General features: G+C 33.9%; 2 protein-coding genes across 2 annotated transcripts; both read left to right on the top strand.

The window, feature by feature from the left end:
* The first annotated feature begins 990 nt into the window (after positions 1 to 990).
* On the top strand, positions 991 to 4,765 carry LOC128202650 (uncharacterized). Its single transcript, XM_052903672.1, has 9 exons — positions 991 to 1,113; positions 1,384 to 1,686; positions 1,929 to 2,243; positions 2,510 to 2,785; positions 2,895 to 3,002; positions 3,270 to 3,321; positions 3,552 to 3,568; positions 4,189 to 4,286; positions 4,569 to 4,765. The coding sequence occupies exons 1-9, from the start codon at positions 1,020 to 1,022 to the stop codon at positions 4,746 to 4,748; spliced, it is 1,443 nt and encodes a 480-aa protein (XP_052759632.1). The 5' UTR covers positions 991 to 1,019; the 3' UTR covers positions 4,749 to 4,765.
* A 3,088-nt stretch (positions 4,766 to 7,853) lies between these two features.
* Positions 7,854 to 19,115, top strand: LOC128203249 (uncharacterized). Its single transcript, XM_052904567.1, has 10 exons — positions 7,854 to 7,928; positions 10,498 to 10,815; positions 11,860 to 12,162; positions 12,406 to 12,723; positions 13,406 to 13,687; positions 13,788 to 13,907; positions 14,345 to 14,396; positions 14,614 to 14,630; positions 15,215 to 15,312; positions 15,535 to 19,115. Exons 1-10 carry the CDS (start codon positions 7,889 to 7,891, stop codon positions 15,727 to 15,729), a joined length of 1,743 nt encoding a protein of 580 aa, XP_052760527.1. The 5' UTR covers positions 7,854 to 7,888; the 3' UTR covers positions 15,730 to 19,115.
* Positions 19,116 to 19,564: the final 449 nt, after the last annotated feature.

Raw genomic sequence — 19,564 nt, 5'->3', positions numbered from 1 at the left:
TATATAAAGAATGTGTGTTGTAGTTTTGTTTCCTCTTTGTTTGTCATTTGTTTTGTTTTTTAAAAGCCATCTTTCACAATTATGGTAGATTGTTTGCCACTGTGCCTATCCATGTAGATTCGCGTGTACTCATATTTTTTTCTGGGCCCGTATTCACCACACCTGTTTTTTCTATTATTTTTTATTGGAATGAAGGAAACTCGTAAATTATAACAAGCTAAACGCGTGAAAAATACGTTGATCGTTGTCAAATTAAACAGTTCACACAAATTTATTTAAATTATTTTACAAATAATTAATTTTGTTAATTCATTGTTAAAATCTGACAATTCGAAAGTTTTCATTTCCAATTTACAGAGTTGTTTGTGGTTATTGGCCCTGGGCAATCACAATTAAAATATCACTTTTCCTGACATTAACGCGACATTAATATTTATATTGTTGGAACATGTGGAGCTCTCGTGATTCTAAGTCCGATTGTTCGCGGCGCCATCGTCGAACTTGGATATTTTCCGTCTGACTATTCTATACAGCACCAAACATACACGGGACAAACATGGAAGAACAGCTTTAAGAAAATAGAGCTACGAGCAGGGACTTGCGAAGAGAAAAACGTTTCTGAATTTTTAAACATATTGACTATATTTAGCTATCTGAATTGCAATTAATAGTATGCATTCCTTCATCTTTTTTTTTCCAAAGCTAAATATAGTCAATATGTATAAATATTCAGTTTAGATTTGCATTTTTGAGAGGTTATATTGTATTCCAAATGAATTAAATGGTTTGTTGTTGTTTTTTCAGAGCGACCGAGCTATCCAGTTATCCGTGGTCCAAACTCCACAGACTTTAACACAACAGAATGTATTTATGTTTATGCAGGCTCCGATATTTATTGCAAAACTAACAATGGAACAGAACCCGTACAAGTAGTACTTTTACTGGGCAATGATTCATTTGTTCTTTCTGAAAGCGAACGGAAGAAAGGATTGTACCGATTCCATAACGTTCATCAACATATGGATGGACTGTCAAGACGGAATGTGACATGTCAGGTTTCTAATGTAGCCCTTGAAACACCACTCGAAGAACATGGCATTCTTTGTAATGTAGGTAAGCAAATAAGATGCACACAATGACCAGCTATGATATGTTATTTTGTGGAGGTTCAAATTATTAGATCTTGTATAATATTGAATGCTGTTAAATTATTGTGTTTCGTTTCCAGTGGAAGGTTACTTGCCCGTGCTAGTAGTCCTGAATTCATTGATGAAGAACGCAGTACAACAATACGTGAAGTGTGCAATGCTATCCAAGCTCCGCAATAGAAATACACGTTGCCAAAGTATTATTGGCTGTTAAATTATTGTGTTTCAATTCCAGAGGAAGGTAACCTGCCCGTGCTTATAGTTCCTGAATTCCTTGATGGCGAAAGTTCGACAACAATATGTGAAGTGCGCAATGCTATCCCCGCTCCGGAAATAAAAATTCACATTGACAATGTATTACTAGCTGATGTTCTACAAACCGATTCATTTAATGGATCATCTCATACGTTTACAAGTGTAGCAAAGGTGACAAAGGCTAACAAAACGTGGAATGGAAAGGAAATGTGCTGCACCAGCAAATTTATATATGATATTGGTTTAAACGATAAGACAGTCTGCAAACACATTGATATGAAATGTAAGTTTAAGACCGTAAAGATTGTGTAAAACACGCTTAATGGTAATGTATAGTAATGCTAAACGAGATTATGCATAACAAATTAAACCCCCTTGGTAAATGTTTGTATTATTGGAAGATTCATACTTAATGCAACTTTCTCTCAGTGTGTATCATTAAAATAATATTCACATGATATATTTGTATTCTCTGAATTGAAAACAGTAACATTTATCTAAGAGTTTATCCTGTTCTGTTTTTAGATCCGCCGTCAGACCTTTCGATGTCCGTTGACAAAATACATGAATATAACAACAATGTTCATGTTTATTTATTAGACATTTCTTGTGAAACGAATGAATCAAATCCGCCTTGCACAATTGAATGGTCAAGTGGAACCGATAACTTGCGATACGTTCTAAGGAAAAACTGGACAAATGGTGACAGTGGGAGGTACAGTTCTGTTTCCAACGTGCGTTTCAGTGTTACTAAAGACATGGCTGGGACAATTACATGTGCAACAAGATGCGATCACTTCAAATCTCATTTAACTACAAATTATACAGTATCTGTTCAAGGTACGCACTCAGTTTTATTTATTTGTCGTCTTTCGTTACACTCTCAATCAAACGAGACTGCTATTTTTATGTCCTTTCTTCTTCGGAAGGGATCCGTATTCCGAATGTACTTATATATTATAATATCTTTCATTCAAGGTGGTTTTCCACTTGTTACAGGAATACGATAAAGGCAATCTGAAAATGTATAATAAGTGATATTTTCTCTTAACTGTGTTTTCGTTTTACTCAGCAACTTTCTCAACAATTTCTACTCTACATTTCAGGTGACCCGACTCTGAATTTGAACACGACATCACCTGTTGGTATAAATCCCACTATTACAGTGACCGTCAAATGTCATGTTGATGACTACGATGCTAAAGAAAAATGGACGCTTTGGTGGAAAGATGAAAATAGCACTCTAATGAAGACTTGTAACAAAACAGATGAATGCCTGTTAACACTTAATTATACGAGAGATGGCGAAAATATATACACTTGCAGCGCTTGGAAAACAAACGAGCTTCTGAGATATTCTTTGACTGTTATAAGCACAGATGGTTCGTAATTAACAGCTGACATATCTGTAACGTTTAAGTATATGAAATGCATTTGATGTTTATTTTTTATGATATTAAGATTTTATTAAAACAAAACATGATATTGCAGGTCGACAATCCCACGAAACTGATATTCATACATTCCGATCTCCTGTCATCAATGTACTTATCGGAGCAGGTGTTATATGTGGACTCTGCATCCTGTTTGTTATTGGAAGTAAGGATTTGATTTCCTGAATACTCTCATCTTCTACAAAACTGCATGCAATTCAATTTTCTGCAGAAGAGTCAGAGTGTGCAGTTTTGAAAGTGTGTCCATAAATGTTTTGTACGAAAAGTATTTACATTGACCATACATATTTATATTACTTTCAAATTATACAACTTTCACTAGCTATTTCTTTTATCTACATAGCCACTTTGAACAAAACAATTTAGAACTAATGTTGATTATATGTGTCATAGGAGCTTTTATCTTTTTTAGGGTGTATGTTTCTTAAACGGCGAAAGGTCAACACAACTGACACAGTAGAAATGTATGTATCAATTTGTTAATTTCATTTAGTGATTTTGTGATTGATAATCTCAGATATCTGTTGAATGTTACAAAGTTGGATATATTTCAATCGTTGATATATAATGAAATTTATTTAGCAAAGTCTTTCCGATAAAACAGAGCTTTGTTTGACGATAATTGAACTTATCAAAGTCATATTATTATATGTAGTATTAAAAGAGATATATAATTGTTGCGTTCTTATTTCAGTGTTGAAAATCACAGCGGTAAGTTTTTATCTTTAAGTTTGCTTAAACGCTCCTGTGTAAGTTCTTAACACGTGCTTTAAAAATTCAATCATGTACCTAGGTGAATATATATAATATTTCTTTTGATTTACTTTAATTTTTGTTAAGCAATTTACATTTTTTATTAATCCGGTAAGATACTTTAGTAACCCTTTCAAAACATCTTAATCATGAAACATTCAAATTAATCATATAAGCATATTAAAATTAAAAATACATGAATACTCTTTAAATATACCTTCATTTCATTGATACTATTATCAAAATTTTGTTTTTGTAACCAAAAAGAATTAGAAAGAGCTAAAACACTTTAACAATATAACGTTTTCGATATAATTTGTTTCCTGGCAATTCTAGCTTTGGATCAAGTTAACAAATTTATTGTTTTTTTATAGAATAGTTATTAAAGCCATTTACAAATGCAAAGACAGTCATTCGGAATAATATCCAGCTTTATTCTATTTGTTCTGGTTCTCTAGACAATAAAAGGATATACTATTTCCCTCCAAATCATCCTCGGTTTCGAGCGTATGATAACCTGAGGATGCTCCAATTGTGTTTTTGTAAATAATAGCCATTAATGATTACCTGAAAAACAGACACCTCGTCGGACAATGGAGTGCTACATATAGCAACGGAAGGAGTCCAGTACGCAATCGTGCAGAGGCAGGCTGCCACACAGAGGATTGAAACTCAGGTAACTCACTTCACTTTGCGAAATAATTAATGCGACGCAAATGACAAAACACGAGTTTAAAGTAGGTTTACATAAGTTTTACTGTAACAAGGCAGGTGTGCAATTTTCCGTAAGGTTTCATACATTCATGTCTTCAAAATTAAAGATTGAACATAGACTACAAAAGATGATGCCATGCGAGTTTAAATACAAAGATCCTTTCCCTATGTGATTCGTAATCGGTAATAATAATGCTCACTGATTGTGTCCTTTGAAACCGTAGTGCAATGCCCTATTTTCCAGAACCCACAGGATGACGAATGCCTCACATACGCTGAATTGGACGTTAAGTTCCTACAGGCAGCCAACGCCAGAGTTCCGTCAAGGAAAATGAATACGCCGACGGAGTATGCTGACATTGAGTTCTTTTCGACACAGGGACCTGCTGTCGAACATCCTGGGTACCATTATGCATCAGTGTAGATGTAGATCAAAAACCAATACATAAGACCAAAACATTCAGCCTTATTGTATTTTTTCGAGATTGTATTACATATGTATCATCTTTTACAAAATGAATTTACCAATATTATAAAGTCTTATTAAATTGTTGTAGTCATAATTTAATGTTTTTGTAATTATACATATATTGTATATGGTTCACACCTTAATCACACCACTTCTTATAAAAATGTTTTGTCATATGGTAGTTTTCATATGTATGGTGCCTAGACTGTAAAACTATTTTTTTAGAAAACGCATATTATTAGATTCTCAAATGCTTAAGCAACATGTTGTATGCTTTCCACTTTTCGGCTGAAATACATTAATCCTTTACGTGTAATTTTCTTATGTTTTACAAATCAGGTTTAATTCTGAACAGAATATTTTTGTCACGATGTGTGTAAATGTGTACGTGTACTTTAACGCGTATCCAAATACGCGTGTAATACTTGCAGTACAACACGTATGCGTATTTTCAGTTTTTGACTCACTGATATTTATATAATTTGCTTCTTCGTGCTATCAAACATGCCGTTACAAACTTCTGCAATGTACATACAACAGGATGAAGTAGTGCACGAAAAAATGGCCGACATGGTCATGTACATTTTCATTTAGTGGTTAACCTTTTCGCTGTATGTTTTGAGGATGAAACCAAAACATTTACTTATTAACGATTGTTTGATATTTATATCTCCATGCCAAAACATTTTGTATGTGGATATGTATTTTGTATGTGTCTTTTCATGTATAGCTCACCTTAGCACGAAGTGCTCAAGGTGAGATATTTTGATCGCACTGTGTCCGTCGTCCGTCGTCGTCCGTCGTCAACAATTTGACTTTTAACACTCTAAAGGTCACAATTTGGGCACAATCGTAATGAAACTTGGTCAGAATGTTACCCTCAAGAAAATCTTGGAATAGTTTGATATTGGGTCATCTGGGGTTAGAAACTAGGTCACCAGATTAAATTCAAGGAAAAGCTTGTTAACAAAATATAGGTCACATTTAAGACCGTATCTTCAGGAAACTTGGTTAGAATGTTAATATTAATAATCTCTAGGTCTAGTTCGAATCTGGGTCATTTGCCGTAAAAATCTAGGTTACCAGGTCAAATCATAGGACAAGCTTGTTAGCACTCTAGAGGTCACATTCATAACTGTATGTTCATGAAACTTAGTCAGAATGTATATATTGATTAGCTCTATGATAAGTCCGAATCTTGGTGATATGTGATCAAAAACTAGGTCACCAGGTCAAATTTAAGGTAAGGCTTGTTAACAATCTAGAGGTCACATTTATGACCAAATGTTCATGGAACTTGATCAGAATGTTATTCTTGATGATCTTCATTGGATCAGGTGAGCGATACAGGGCCTTCAGGGCTCTTTTGTTCATTAGTTGGATTGTTTCTGTAGGTTTTGAAATTTGTACCTTTTAACCAAATAACACTACATTATGTAGCATTTATGCCATTAGTTTCCATTGTAATGTTAAAAGTGTAAATAGTCGGCTTACCAGATCTGGAATCTCAAATACCAATGTACAGTCCATGGCATTTTCCTTTACAATCATGGACTCCAGATTACTACTATTTGGTATATCAAAATGACCTCCATTATTAAAAAATCTAATGGATGCAATAACAAACATGATATGAGTGTTTGTTTCTTTGTTGTTTATATAATAAAAATATAATGTAATAACAAACGACCGTAATATAAAATGCTAATGTTTTGTGATTTAAGAATGTTTTATGTAACTTTGACACCTAAAATATACAACAATGGTTTTAAATGATTTTCTGTCAAACTGGTAATTATAGGGTGTATCAAAATGACCCCTCTTATTAAGATAACAAATGAATGCAATAACAAACATTATATGAGTGTATGTGTCTTTGTTGGTTATATAATTACAAATGAACGTAGTAGCAAGCAAACAAATGTAATAACAAACGAATGAAATAAAAGAATGAAATATAGTGTTTCATTCTTTGTTGTTAAAGGATGATATATGTTACTTTGACACGGAAATGATACAACAATGGTAACACTTGATTTTGATTTTTTAGACATTTGAGGGAACCTGTGTCAGCAATGAAATATACAAAACCGTTTGTACTACGTCGTTGGTTATGTAGGGATATAGTTGCCATTGTGAGTTGAAGGAAACGCGATGTGAAAAATGCCTAGCCTGCAGCTGTGTGAAATCAGAAGTGTGATTTGTGCTCAACTATTTTCGTCATCCAAAGCAGTAATTAATATACAATAGTAAACATTGAAATACAGCAATTCCTAGTGACTATTTCGAAAATTTTACATTGTATTACCAAAACGACGTTAAGCCACAAGTTTTTGTATAAAGTCATTACTTTTCCATTTCCTTTAAATACAGGAGATGGTCGAAGGCAAATTGATTCTTCCTCGATACTTCATCAGCAACAACACATCAGCAGCAACAACAACAATAACAACAACACCAACAGAAATCTTTGTTGCATTGGTGATTGTAAATCGCAACAGAAAATATTACCTAAGCAAAAAATACGAATATTTTTAGTTAATGTTATTAAATATACAACCGTGTTTCTGTGCTAAAAGCATAAATAAGCACACCGACGGTTTATACTGTATACATGTTAAATGCAGACTCCTTATTTCAAATGGCGTTTGGATGGACCTAAGGACGAAATTACGCTGTGGCTTAAAAGAGGACACACTGACTGTGGGTCTTTACTGTTCAAATTTGTACAAATCAACTATTAATTTCATTAAAGACCAGCGTTTATTAAAAATGTGCGTTCTTTGTTCTTAGCCATGCCTCCAAGGAATCGGTGGTAATCCTCTACATGTACTGGGATCTGCCTACTAGAACCGGAAGTGGCAAATGGCACAACGAACGGACTTTGAGGCGTAATGTGGTTTGCTTAAGTCTAAACAGGCAGATAATTGTATTCGATTGTGATGTGTTTGTTAATTGTTTTAAAAGAATGGCAGCTTTTGAACTATTATTGTTTACTGAAAGCGCGAATTTCCGTTTTATAGACCTAGCAAGTGACACATGTCAAACTACCGCTTCAATGTAATGTACTTTGAACATTGTACTGCAAAGATGTGATGGATAGGTGCTGCCAGTATAACCTGATATTTTATCTAGGTAAGCGTTTCCGTTTTAATAACGTTGTGTAAATATTGTTTTTTTTTACCTGCCGTGTACGTAAAAAGAATTACGGACACTACGAACCATGGACATTACGGACCAGACATTACGGACCAGATTTAGGGACACTACGGACCAGATTTAGGGACATTACGGACCAGATTTAGGGACATTACGGACCATCTTCGGAAACTTACGGACCATGATTTAAACATTTTTTTTTAATTATTCACTCATTAGTTTTTAATTTGTTAATAAATACTTGAATATGATTGCTCAGTATGACGTTATATCTTCCATATAACTATGAAAAATCCCGTGAAGTTCGAATAGATCAATGGTTCAATATAAAATCTTGTGAAATTCCAAAAGGTGTTAAATACCTATGTATTTATAACAATTATGTGAAAAATAATGAACAAAATTTGAAAGAGTGGCAGTAAAATCAGTGTAAAGCAACAGAAGAAATATTTTTCAAAGCAGTTTATTTCCCAAAATAAATCGAGCAGAAATATTTTCCAAAACAGTTTATTTCCCAAAATAAATCGAGCACATATAAAAACATATCAGTGTTTACATAAATCACGAATATACAGCACATTTCACCAAAGCCACCATTCATATCATATCACCAAGTCTTGCACATGCTTTGAGCAGAGTGCTTGTAGACAACTCGTTGGCAGAATATTCCGCACAAAGCTTCAGGCCGACCTTGTGTCAAGGTTGAAGCCTTGCGTTGCTAGGGCACAGTTTCCTTTCCTTAACCAGCTTGCACATAATCGGTATTTCATGCGCCTCTTTGTAAAAGAGTTCAACCAGCAGGTAGAAAGGCAAGTGTCCCTTTTTTGCCAGTCGATTGGGCCTCGCGTGCCAACCCTCGACATCGTTGTTGGTACGGATAGAGTGGCCGATCATCAGGACGAAACATAGGGGAAGCTGCTTCATGACGTCGCCTGACTTCACGAATGCGTGGACAGACAGAAGCTGCTTAAATGGCTGTCGTACCACCTTGAACGTCCCATCGATGTACCACGTCTTTGCTTGTTGGAGTAGGTCCATGTCGTACTCAACTCTGAAAAAGAATTACACATTTTCAATGTCCGCGATTCCGTTTTATATAAATATTACATAAATAAAAACATATAACCTTTACAATTACTTGTAACCTTTTTATGGAAATTGATTCCCGAAAATATAAGTTCGACCATAAGGATAATACCTGAAAGATGCCTGTTCATGGGTGATACCGGCGGTGCGGACATCTGGCTACCCTCAGTTCATCAGCCAATCTTATGAGAAAACTGTAACATACCTGGACTTCCATAGACTCCTCTGGCCGAGCTTTATCATTACACGTGATGCACGTGTATTCTAACTCGGTTCCATCGAGGTTCGCGGCATCATACTGGACATTGGTTATACCTGTACCTCCAGAACAGTGGATACAACGAGCGCAATGCATACTTATAGATCTTTTCAGTTTTGTGGCATAGGAAATTGTGAGGATGTAAACCATATGTGATTGTTGCAACTCTTGCAAACTGATGTTTAAAACTGGCAATTTCTGTTGCCTTGATTAGTGTTTATTAGTTATAATTGTACCCGTAATTATCGGCGGTATATTACAAAAGAATCAAACATTATACTGACAACCTTTAATTGGCAATCATAAAAGTGTGAAAACCCATTGTGACGGCGCACTTTCACTGAACCTTTCAATTAAAACAGATGAAACGGAAAACAAACAATAGTACGATCAAAAGTTTATTTCAGAAAGCAATCGATCACATATGAAAACATTAATATTCACATTTGCAATTATAAGATAAACACATATTTCGTTCGTTATTATTCACATTATTATAATATTTTATTAAAAATACATTGATGTTTAACATTGGAATTTCATGGGATTTTTCAGTTACATTAAAGATAATTGTCATACTGAGCAATCATATTCAAGTATTTATTAACATATTTAAGACCAATGAGTGAATAAATTAAAAAAAAATGTTTTAAAACATTATAAATCATGTCCGTAAGTTTTTGAAGATGGTCCGTAATGTCCCTAAATCTGGTCCATAATGTCTGGTCCGTAATGTCCATGGTGTCCGTGACCCCGTAAAAAAGGATGATCTGTTAACAACAATGAGTTAAAGAATACTACTAGTTGTTGTAGTAGATAGTATAAGTTAAAAAAAGTTTTGATTTATAGTAAATTAGAAATCGTTTGTCTTTTTGCGACAAAATAAATTCATTTTTATATAGAGATACATGTAAAAGAAATTTCATTGATATTTGTTATTTAAATAACGTTCATATTTTAAGTTTTAAGTTTTGTTGTTAGTATTTCTCTATGTTTTTGGTATTATCACACTGATCATTGCTATAGCTTGTGTTGCATTCTCTTTCGTTAAACACCGCATTGAAATAACCCTTTAAACCTGAAAAAAGTGAACGTCCATAAATATTATTATACTTTAATGTATTTTTTTCGATAGCTTGTCAAATATCGTTATTGAGGGTGAAAAGTGTATTTGTAATTGGTATACAAGCTCTATTTCAGGTGTGTTTGGGTGCATCTGTGCAGCCGGGTACCAGTATGGAACGATATCAGTGGTTGGACCAGCTTTTGTGAACAGGGAGGTTACACTGAAAGCGACACCATTATTTCCTTGGGGATGTGACATAGAATGGAAGTACAAAATGGAAGGGGGCACAACATTCCAAACAATGCACGGGCAAAATATTAAAAGATATTCGGAAGATGGGTCCTTCTTTTTAAAATGGACGGCTTCAATAGAATACAACAGATCTACCTTCTACGCCGGATGTTCAGCAAACACAACAATTAGAACACGCATGGTTTCCTTAGATATGGCAGGTAAATATCGTTGACCGTTTTAATGCGGTAACTTCAATACTTTTTTATAGTTTGTGTTGTTATGGATTTCCTGTTTGTGATCAGTTTGGGGTTTATTCGTGTACGTGTCCTTACACTATGTTGATATGGTTTGTTTTTGCAACTGGGCCTGCCCATATAGCTGCTATTGTACCATAATTTGTTTTGCACTAGTACTTCATGAAACACCTTAGAATATATTTTCTTTTTTTGGACGTTGAATGACACTAAAATGTTAATGGTTAAAGGTAAACATGCGAATAATACGTAGAGTTTTGTCTAATTAATCAGTCCATACCAACCGACATGTTTCAAACAGTTAAATAACAATCTGATAACGATACGAAAACGTTCTTACGTAGAGGAAAGAGATTCTGGTAAACTGTACATATTACTATATATAGATTTGAAGAAAAATATGTAGGATGGTATATTTTGAGTTATATATTGTTTAATTTTAAATGCGTCAGCTAGAAATAAAAGGAGTGGACATTTAACGTTTCCAGATAAAAAACAAATGCATGAGCAGCAATGTGATAAACTATTCGTTTTCATTAGCAGTTTTAAGAGTTACAAGGCAATCCATGTGAATGTATGGTTTTGTAGTGCAACCGAGTTATTCAGTCCTCGGTCCAAAGTATTCTGACTTCAACACAACGAAATGCATTTATGTTTATGATGGATCCGACTTTTATTGCAAAACTGAAAACGGAACAGTACCCGTAAAAGTGTTACTTTTACTTGGACATAAATCGATTGTTCTTGCAAAAAGCAATGGAAACAAAGGGTTGTACCAAATCCATAATGTTTCTCATGAAATGGATGGACTCTCAAGACAGAATGTGACATGTCAGGTGCTTAACGCAGCCGTTGAAACACCATACGAAGTGCATGGCATTCTATGTAACGTGGGTAAGCAAATAGGAGATACATAATGACAAACTATGATACGTTATGTTGTGGAGGTTATAATATTGGAGCTTGTTTAATATTGGATGCTGTTAAATCATTGTGACTCAATTCCAGAGAAAGATAACTGGCCCATGCTAACAGTTCCTGAAGTCCTTGACGGAGAAAGCTCGTCAACAATGTGTGAAGTGCGCGATGCTATCCTAGCTCCGTTAATAGAAATACGTGTTGGCAAAGTCTTGCTATCTGATGTTCAACAAACCGATTCATTTAATGAATCTTCCCATACGTTTACTAGCATAGCAACGGCGACAAAGACTAACAGGGATTGGAATGGAAAAGAAATGTGCTGCGATAGGAAAAGCAAAGATGATTTTGGTCTTAAAGATGTTTCAGTATGCAAAAACATCAGCACCAGATGTAAGTTGAACTGAAAGCGTATTGATTATAATAACAAGAAAATATAATATGGAACAATGACATACGGCATAAAAAAATTAATGTACCTCTAATTTCGGTAGTGAATATTTCAATAATTTGAAGATAAATATTTTGGTTTTTTTTTTTTTTTTTGACTATGTTTAATTGAAATATAAACGTTATATATTTGTTTATTCTGAGCTGAAACCGTTTGTTTAAGATTATGTCCTATTCTTATTTCAGATCCACCGACGGACCTTTCGATGTCCGTGAACACAATACATGAATATAACAACAATGTTTCTGTCTGTTTCTTTAATATATCTTGTAAAACGGATGAATCAAATCCGCCTTGCAAAATTAAATGGTCAAGCGACATCGATAGTTTGATATACGTTCATAGAAACGATTGGACGAATGGTGAAAGTGGTAGTTACCGTTCTATTTCCACCGTGCGTTACAATGTAACTGAAGACATGGCTGAGGGAACTATTACATGTTCAACAAGATGCGATCATTTCCAATTTCGTTTAAACAAAAACTATAAGATATCGTTTTCTGGTACGTAATTGGCCTTGTTCATTTTCTTGACTTTTGTTTACACTCTAAATAAAGAAGATATTGCTATTTTTATGTATTTTCAATTCTCAAAGGAGCCCGACTTTCGAAATGTTCTTATAAAATGACCAAATCTTTAATTTAAGATGTTAATCAAAAATAAGATTAATATATTGTTTTTACATTATATATATCTCGATTAAGGTGTTAAATACATGTGTGACTGTCCTACTTACTCAGTTAATAAATTTTAATGATACGATTTGTTAACCTTTAGGTACAAATTGATGTATTGTTCGGCATTGATCTTATAATTAATGTATTATATTCATGTTTCTTTATGTTTTCGTATAACATTTTAATACGTACCCTTTTGAAATAACATAAATTTATGCTTACGTTTTCATTCTAAGCATTTATGTGTGTGTGCGTGTGTATGTTCTTTCAGAAGGCCACATTGTAAATAAGTCGTGTGTTATGTTTGTTTATAATATGATGCCTATGTCTTAATGTGTTACCTTCTTTAAATAAAGTTATTATTATTATTATTATTATTATTATTATTATTATTATTATTATTATTATTATTATTATTATTATATCTTCAAGTGTTTTAGATATGTTGTTTTCTATTATATGTGTTTCTATTTGTTACTTTCTCAACAATTTGTACACTACATTTCAGATGTTCCGACTCTGTATTTGAACACGACATCGCCTGTTGTTTTACATCCAAATATTACAGTGACCGTCAAATGTTTCGTTGATGACCTGAATAATTCAGGGCAATGGAATCTTTGGTGGGAAGATGAAAATAGCACTGAAATAGAGGCTTGTATCAAAGCAGAGGAATGCCTGTTAACACTGAATTACACAGGAGGTGGTGATAAGACGTACATATGCAACACTTGGAAACCAAATGAGTTTCTGAGAAATTCCTTGACAGTTTCAAGCTCAAGGACAGATGGTTCGTCATTAATAATTTATATATTGATTAAGTAAATAATGGTTGAAGTGTCTGTGATGATATAAGATATTACAATGTAATTGGAAAAACAATATTGCAGGTAGTCAATCCAATGTAAATGACACTCAGACATTTCCTTCAACATTCCGAGTTCCTGTCAACGATATGTTAATTGGAACAGGCGTTTTCTGTGGACTCTGCATCATGTCTGTAATCGGAAGTAAGGACTTTGTCTCCTGAATACTCAATACACATCAACTTAAATACAGAATCTAGTGAAATTCATTTTTCTACAAAAAATAGTATGTTTAGTTTTAGGCACTGGCCTAAACATACTCTTCATTCTACTGCATTTAGTCATATTATCGTTAGGGTTAGAACAATTAGAAACACTCTGTATGACTTTTACGCGGTTCCTGTTTGTTTTAGCTTGACATTTTAAGGAAGGTTTACCGACTTAATGATAAGAAATTAAGTATGGGCATAACATTTTACCTATCTTTTCAAATGTTTACATCTTGATTTGTTGTTCAAGTTAATTTATAATTTAAAGAATATATAACAACCTTTACAGCTGCAAAAAGAAAATGAGATTTCTGTATCAATCATCACAAACTAAATATATTATCTCCATTTACAAATACATATCTTTTTTAGGATGTGTGTTTCTTAAACGACGAAAGGTCAACGAAATCCACACAATAGAAATGTATGTATCAAATGTTATATAGAGTTAATGGTTGATAATCTCGAGTATTTTTTGAATGTTACAATGTTGGATATATTTAACTCGTTGATAAATTATGGGAGTTATTTAGGACATTTTTTCCGATAAAACCTAACTTCGTCTAATGATAGAAGAGTTTATACAAGTCATACGCGTTTAAGTAATAATAAAGACATAATAAAATGCGTTCTTTTTTCAGTCTTGAAAACCACAGCGGTAAGTTTTTATAATTGAGTTTACTAAAACGTACATGCGTAGGTCCTTTTCATGCCCTTTTAAAATTCACAGGTGTGCACAGGTGAACATATATGCTTTTTCCATTGAGTGATTTTCTTTAAAGATGTGTTATTTACAGAATCTAACTATCCGGTAAGCTACTTTACTAGCCCTTTCGGGAAGAAAATAAACATTATTATCATGACATTTCCAAATTAAAATTATCATTACAATGCAATGAACATTATTTAAACATGCAACAGCCAATGGTGTTTTATTTGATTCAATATTTAAGTCCAGTTTTGTTTCTGTAACCCATAATGAATGAAATAACGCAAGTGAATATATCTAATATCTATAAAATTGTCGATTACATTTGTATCCTGTCGAATTCGGATAAAATTAGTCCATTTTATGATTATCTATTATTTATAAAATAATATCAAAGGCCACGTACAATTGCCAAAACCGTCATTTAAAATCATATCAAGTTCTAGATCTTTATCTATATACTAGTATAATAAAGCATTTCCCTCCAAATAAACATTTAAGAATAATAGCCATAATTGATAATTAAAAAACAGACACCTCGTCGGACAAAGGAGTGCTACACATAACAACGGAAGGAGTCCAGTACGCAGTCGTGCAGAGGCAGGCGTCCACACAGAGGATTGAACCGCAGGTAATTCACTTCACCTTGCGGGAGATATTCTTAGAGATAATTGATGTAATGCAAATGCCATACAAAATGTACAAAGTAGCTTAACCAAAATAGATAAAATAATTCAGGATAGCCAACTCCTTTCTGATTGACTGTGATGTGGAACATCCTAATTACAAACAGTAGTGTTATCTTCTATAAGGAATCCAACATGATAATAACTTAACACGTTATTGATTCCAGCAATCACATAATGATGACAGCCTAACGTACGCCGAGTTGGACATGAAGTTCCTACAGGTAGCTAACACCAGAGTACCGTCAATGAGAAAGAATAGGCCGACGGAGTATGCTGACATTGAGTTCTTCTTAACACAGGAACCTGCTGTAGAAGATCCTGTGTACCACAATGCATCAGCGTCAGACCAAGACATCTAACCCGAAATACTGCCTTTAACATACAGTTGAACCCCGTTGGCTCGAATTCCTCCTTGGCTGAAACTGAATGTAAAGGACCGATTTCTTTATATTGAAGATAAACATTCCCGCTTGGCTCGAAATTTCCGAGGCTCGAGATTTTCTCGCCGGTCCCTGTGAGTTCGAGCTAACGAGGTTCGATTGTAGTAGTGTGTATAGTTTGTACGTCTTCTTTTATACTGTATATTGAAACATTGAAACTGGGAGTAGTTTTCTCATTATTGGTCCTAGATTGAAATGAGTATTGTTGAAACAAAGACCTTATAATCAAAAACAAGATTAAAATATTTAAATTTATTATATACCCATCATAAATCCACACGCAATACATATCGCAAAATACGGTAGTCCGTATTCCACTCCAGTGCAATACAGCCTACTCCACTCTTGTGACGCCACGTCATAACAAGTATCGTTATGCGATGTTTAAATGACGTCATAAAACAAAAAGTGCGTCATTAAAATGAAATTTATTATGAAACATGTGGCTTTTAAGTGATCTTACCAGTAATGTATATAATAAAAGGGTTATTAGTACTGCGTTTTGATCCGGAATTCGTATTCGACTCTCGTGGAATTTTGCAGATTTTGATTTCAGTCGGCTTGCGCAAAAATCCACTCGAGTTGAATACAACCTCCCAGATCAAAACGCAGTACTAATAACCCTTTTGTATCATTAGGTTGGGATAGAGACTGTCCAACAAACAATGTATTTATTCGGCACTGAGATTGGGCTTGCAACCAAGAACGATTTTTGTCTTTGTGTGGTCAGTGATTGTTAGCTGATACTCGTATAAATATAAATCTGACACCAGATTGTCATAAAATCGGTTAATAAAGTATTTTCTCAAAACAATCCTAGAATTATCAATACTTACTAGTATGTTACACGATTTAAAGAATAAACGCAACAGTCATGTCGCTGTCTCAGCCAGCTTTCCAGCCATACTATTAAGGGATACTTATGATGAATGTATGGTATTTTAGAAAATAACTTTGACCAATATGGTAAATTCTTGTTAAATAAAGAAGTAAAAAAAGTCATAATCATACAAATGATAAATATGTTTACACCCTTGTCAGACCAGCATTTAACAAACTGCTTTGTTGTTTTTTATTTTCATTTTGCTGTTTTTTTCGTAGCATTTCTTTTGATTTAATCGCAGCATCGTTTTTTTTATTGCTTTATGATGCCAATGATTGTATTTTGCGTCTTTAAGGAAAGGACTATTGGTGGGGTCGATATTGCTTTTGAAAAAACAAGCCTTCTCCAACATGTTTTACATTGACAGTTTGATCCATCTGATTGATTGTTTAAGATAGTCATATTTACCACGAAGTTACCCCCCCCCCCTCCCGCCGTTTGTTTTGTAAAATAATTTTTCCTTGTGAATTCGCCGTGGTGTTTTCTACCACGTTTAAAAAGCAGGGAAAATTCTCGCGTTTTGTTTTTAAAAATCCAAGATAATCATTATATAAGAACAAAAAAACAACAGTTTATTACGAGAGAAATCAAACGGCTTCGACACCGGAATCAAAATAACTTAACCAAACACTAACCCAACACTCTCCCAAAAGAAATATGACTTATAAAACATTTACACATATGTGTCTGCGTTGCACAAACTGTTTTATTTCACTGTTTTTCGTGCATTGCATATTCGAAAAAAAAATCAATTGGCAATGTTTGAATTACCTGCTGGTGACGGCAAGAAAAATGGTGATTTAAAACTGTTCGTCACGAATATACATATTTGTACATGCATAAAATACATTGAGCGTGTAATTTCTTTATATGTGTATTTTAAGAACATACAAATAGACAAAATCAGAATCCCAACTACCAGCTGGTTGGTTGTTGGATATTCCCATATACCCAACTGGCAGTGTTCGAATATCCAACTTGCGAATGTTGAGAATATACTCAGTTAAAACAGTGTTTCTCACGAAGATACATATATGTACATGCATAAAAATATAGTTGGCAAGTGCTTTTTTCACATGTATAGCATTCAACCATAAAAGAAGACAAAATTTGAATCCCGATCTACCAACTGGTTGGTGGTTGGATATGTGCAAATAACCAACTGGATATGATCGAGTAGGTTAGTACTGACATCAACATATTACTTTTATATAGTTGATTATTCGAATCCACAATTTACAAATAGCAGGTAGTTTAAATTTTGATTATCCAACTATGAACTTGTAGGTAGCTGGATATTGAAATCCCCAACTACCAAATAGTTATTACTCGACTTAACCGTCATTGCCAGATGAATATATTGCTGGTTGCTTTATGACACGAAACTATAAGTATTTTAATGTCAATTCCAATGGATGTCTGTTGTTCTTTAATAGTCAGAGAATAGCGAATAGTCGTTACTGTTAGAACATGGTTACTGTTGGTATTTAACTAATGTTGGTAATAACGGACCAAGTGTTGTAGATTATTGTACAGTGAGTGGACATTTACTTTTTTATTCTTTGGTCAATCATGTACCGCTTAATTTGTCTCATCATTGTGTCATAGAATTTTCGTTGTTATGTTCAGTGAACCAGAGAGACAATACTATGGACAATACTAATATGCCCCAGCATGTGAACGGTTATGTTAGGAAAATATGCACTTACCTTAATTCTTTGTATATATATATATATATATTTGTTGTTGTTATCAGTCAATGTCAAATCACCCAAGAACCAGCAACGCCCCGTAATTCCAGGCGTGCCAGCCTGGTTTGAATTTTGCCACCGCAAATTGAGCAATCATTCCACATTTTGATTCAGCAATGTTAAATGTTTAGGGATAAAAGTTTGTACAAATGTTAAGTTATTTACATTTATTTTATTCAGATTTCATTGCTCACAAACCAGATAAACTTGGGTAAAAAGACAGAAAATCCGACGTGAATATCCACGCGTTCATGTAGAGAAGAATGTTTATTACCTTTTCAATTGTTCATGACCTATAACGACGCCATTTTGGATATATATATATTAATATTCGACCACGAATTTGGGTCATTGACCATATGAGTATAAGGAGGGGCTTTCCAGAATCGGGAAGAGACGTAATTTGGACATAGCTTGAAGCACATCCCGTACCATTTGCCCTCGGGCGTTTCGTACATTTTGAAATTTGATTTTGGCATTTATCTGGAAATAGAAAACGATAACAAATGAAACGATTTTTATTATTTGTCTCCTTGATAAAATCCAAAAAGAATTAGATAGAAAATTAGCGGAAAATTAATGTTTAAGGACTTATATATTCAATACGATGATCTAGCGTTTTTCTGTGTCTACCCAGCAATTGCATACTGTACCTTTTCTTCTTCTGATGTTGAAATGATGATTTATCACGCTTATGTACTGTTTTTCAACGTTTATTAAACTTGTAAATATCTATTTGAGTTGTCTTTCCGGTGAACTAGTTTTTGACACGCAATGGTTAGACAACATGAAATTTAACTGCCATTGGGAGGTTTCGCTACCAGAACCTGAGTCACGAGGGGAGCACTTTAAATACTTTGTCATCCTAAAAGGGACAGTTGATTGCGTCGACGGACCACGGGGCTAGGTCGTAACAATATAATTGACAAAACTATAGACAATACTTTAGCAAATACTATAGACGGTATAAAAATATTGCTTCTGTGTCAGAAAGCTAGTATTACAAAAGGAACCTAGAACATGAGGTGTTTATATAAACAATATATATGATAATGTTTAAAACAAACTGTACCTTACCTAATTGTTTACATTTGTATAAGTATAACAAATAGTGACATTC

Source organism: Mya arenaria, chromosome 9 (genome assembly GCF_026914265.1).
Source record: "Mya arenaria isolate MELC-2E11 chromosome 9, ASM2691426v1".
In the NCBI taxonomy this organism is placed as follows: domain Eukaryota; kingdom Metazoa; phylum Mollusca; class Bivalvia; order Myida; family Myidae; genus Mya; species Mya arenaria.
This window is presented reverse-complemented; position numbering and strand designations above follow the sequence as displayed.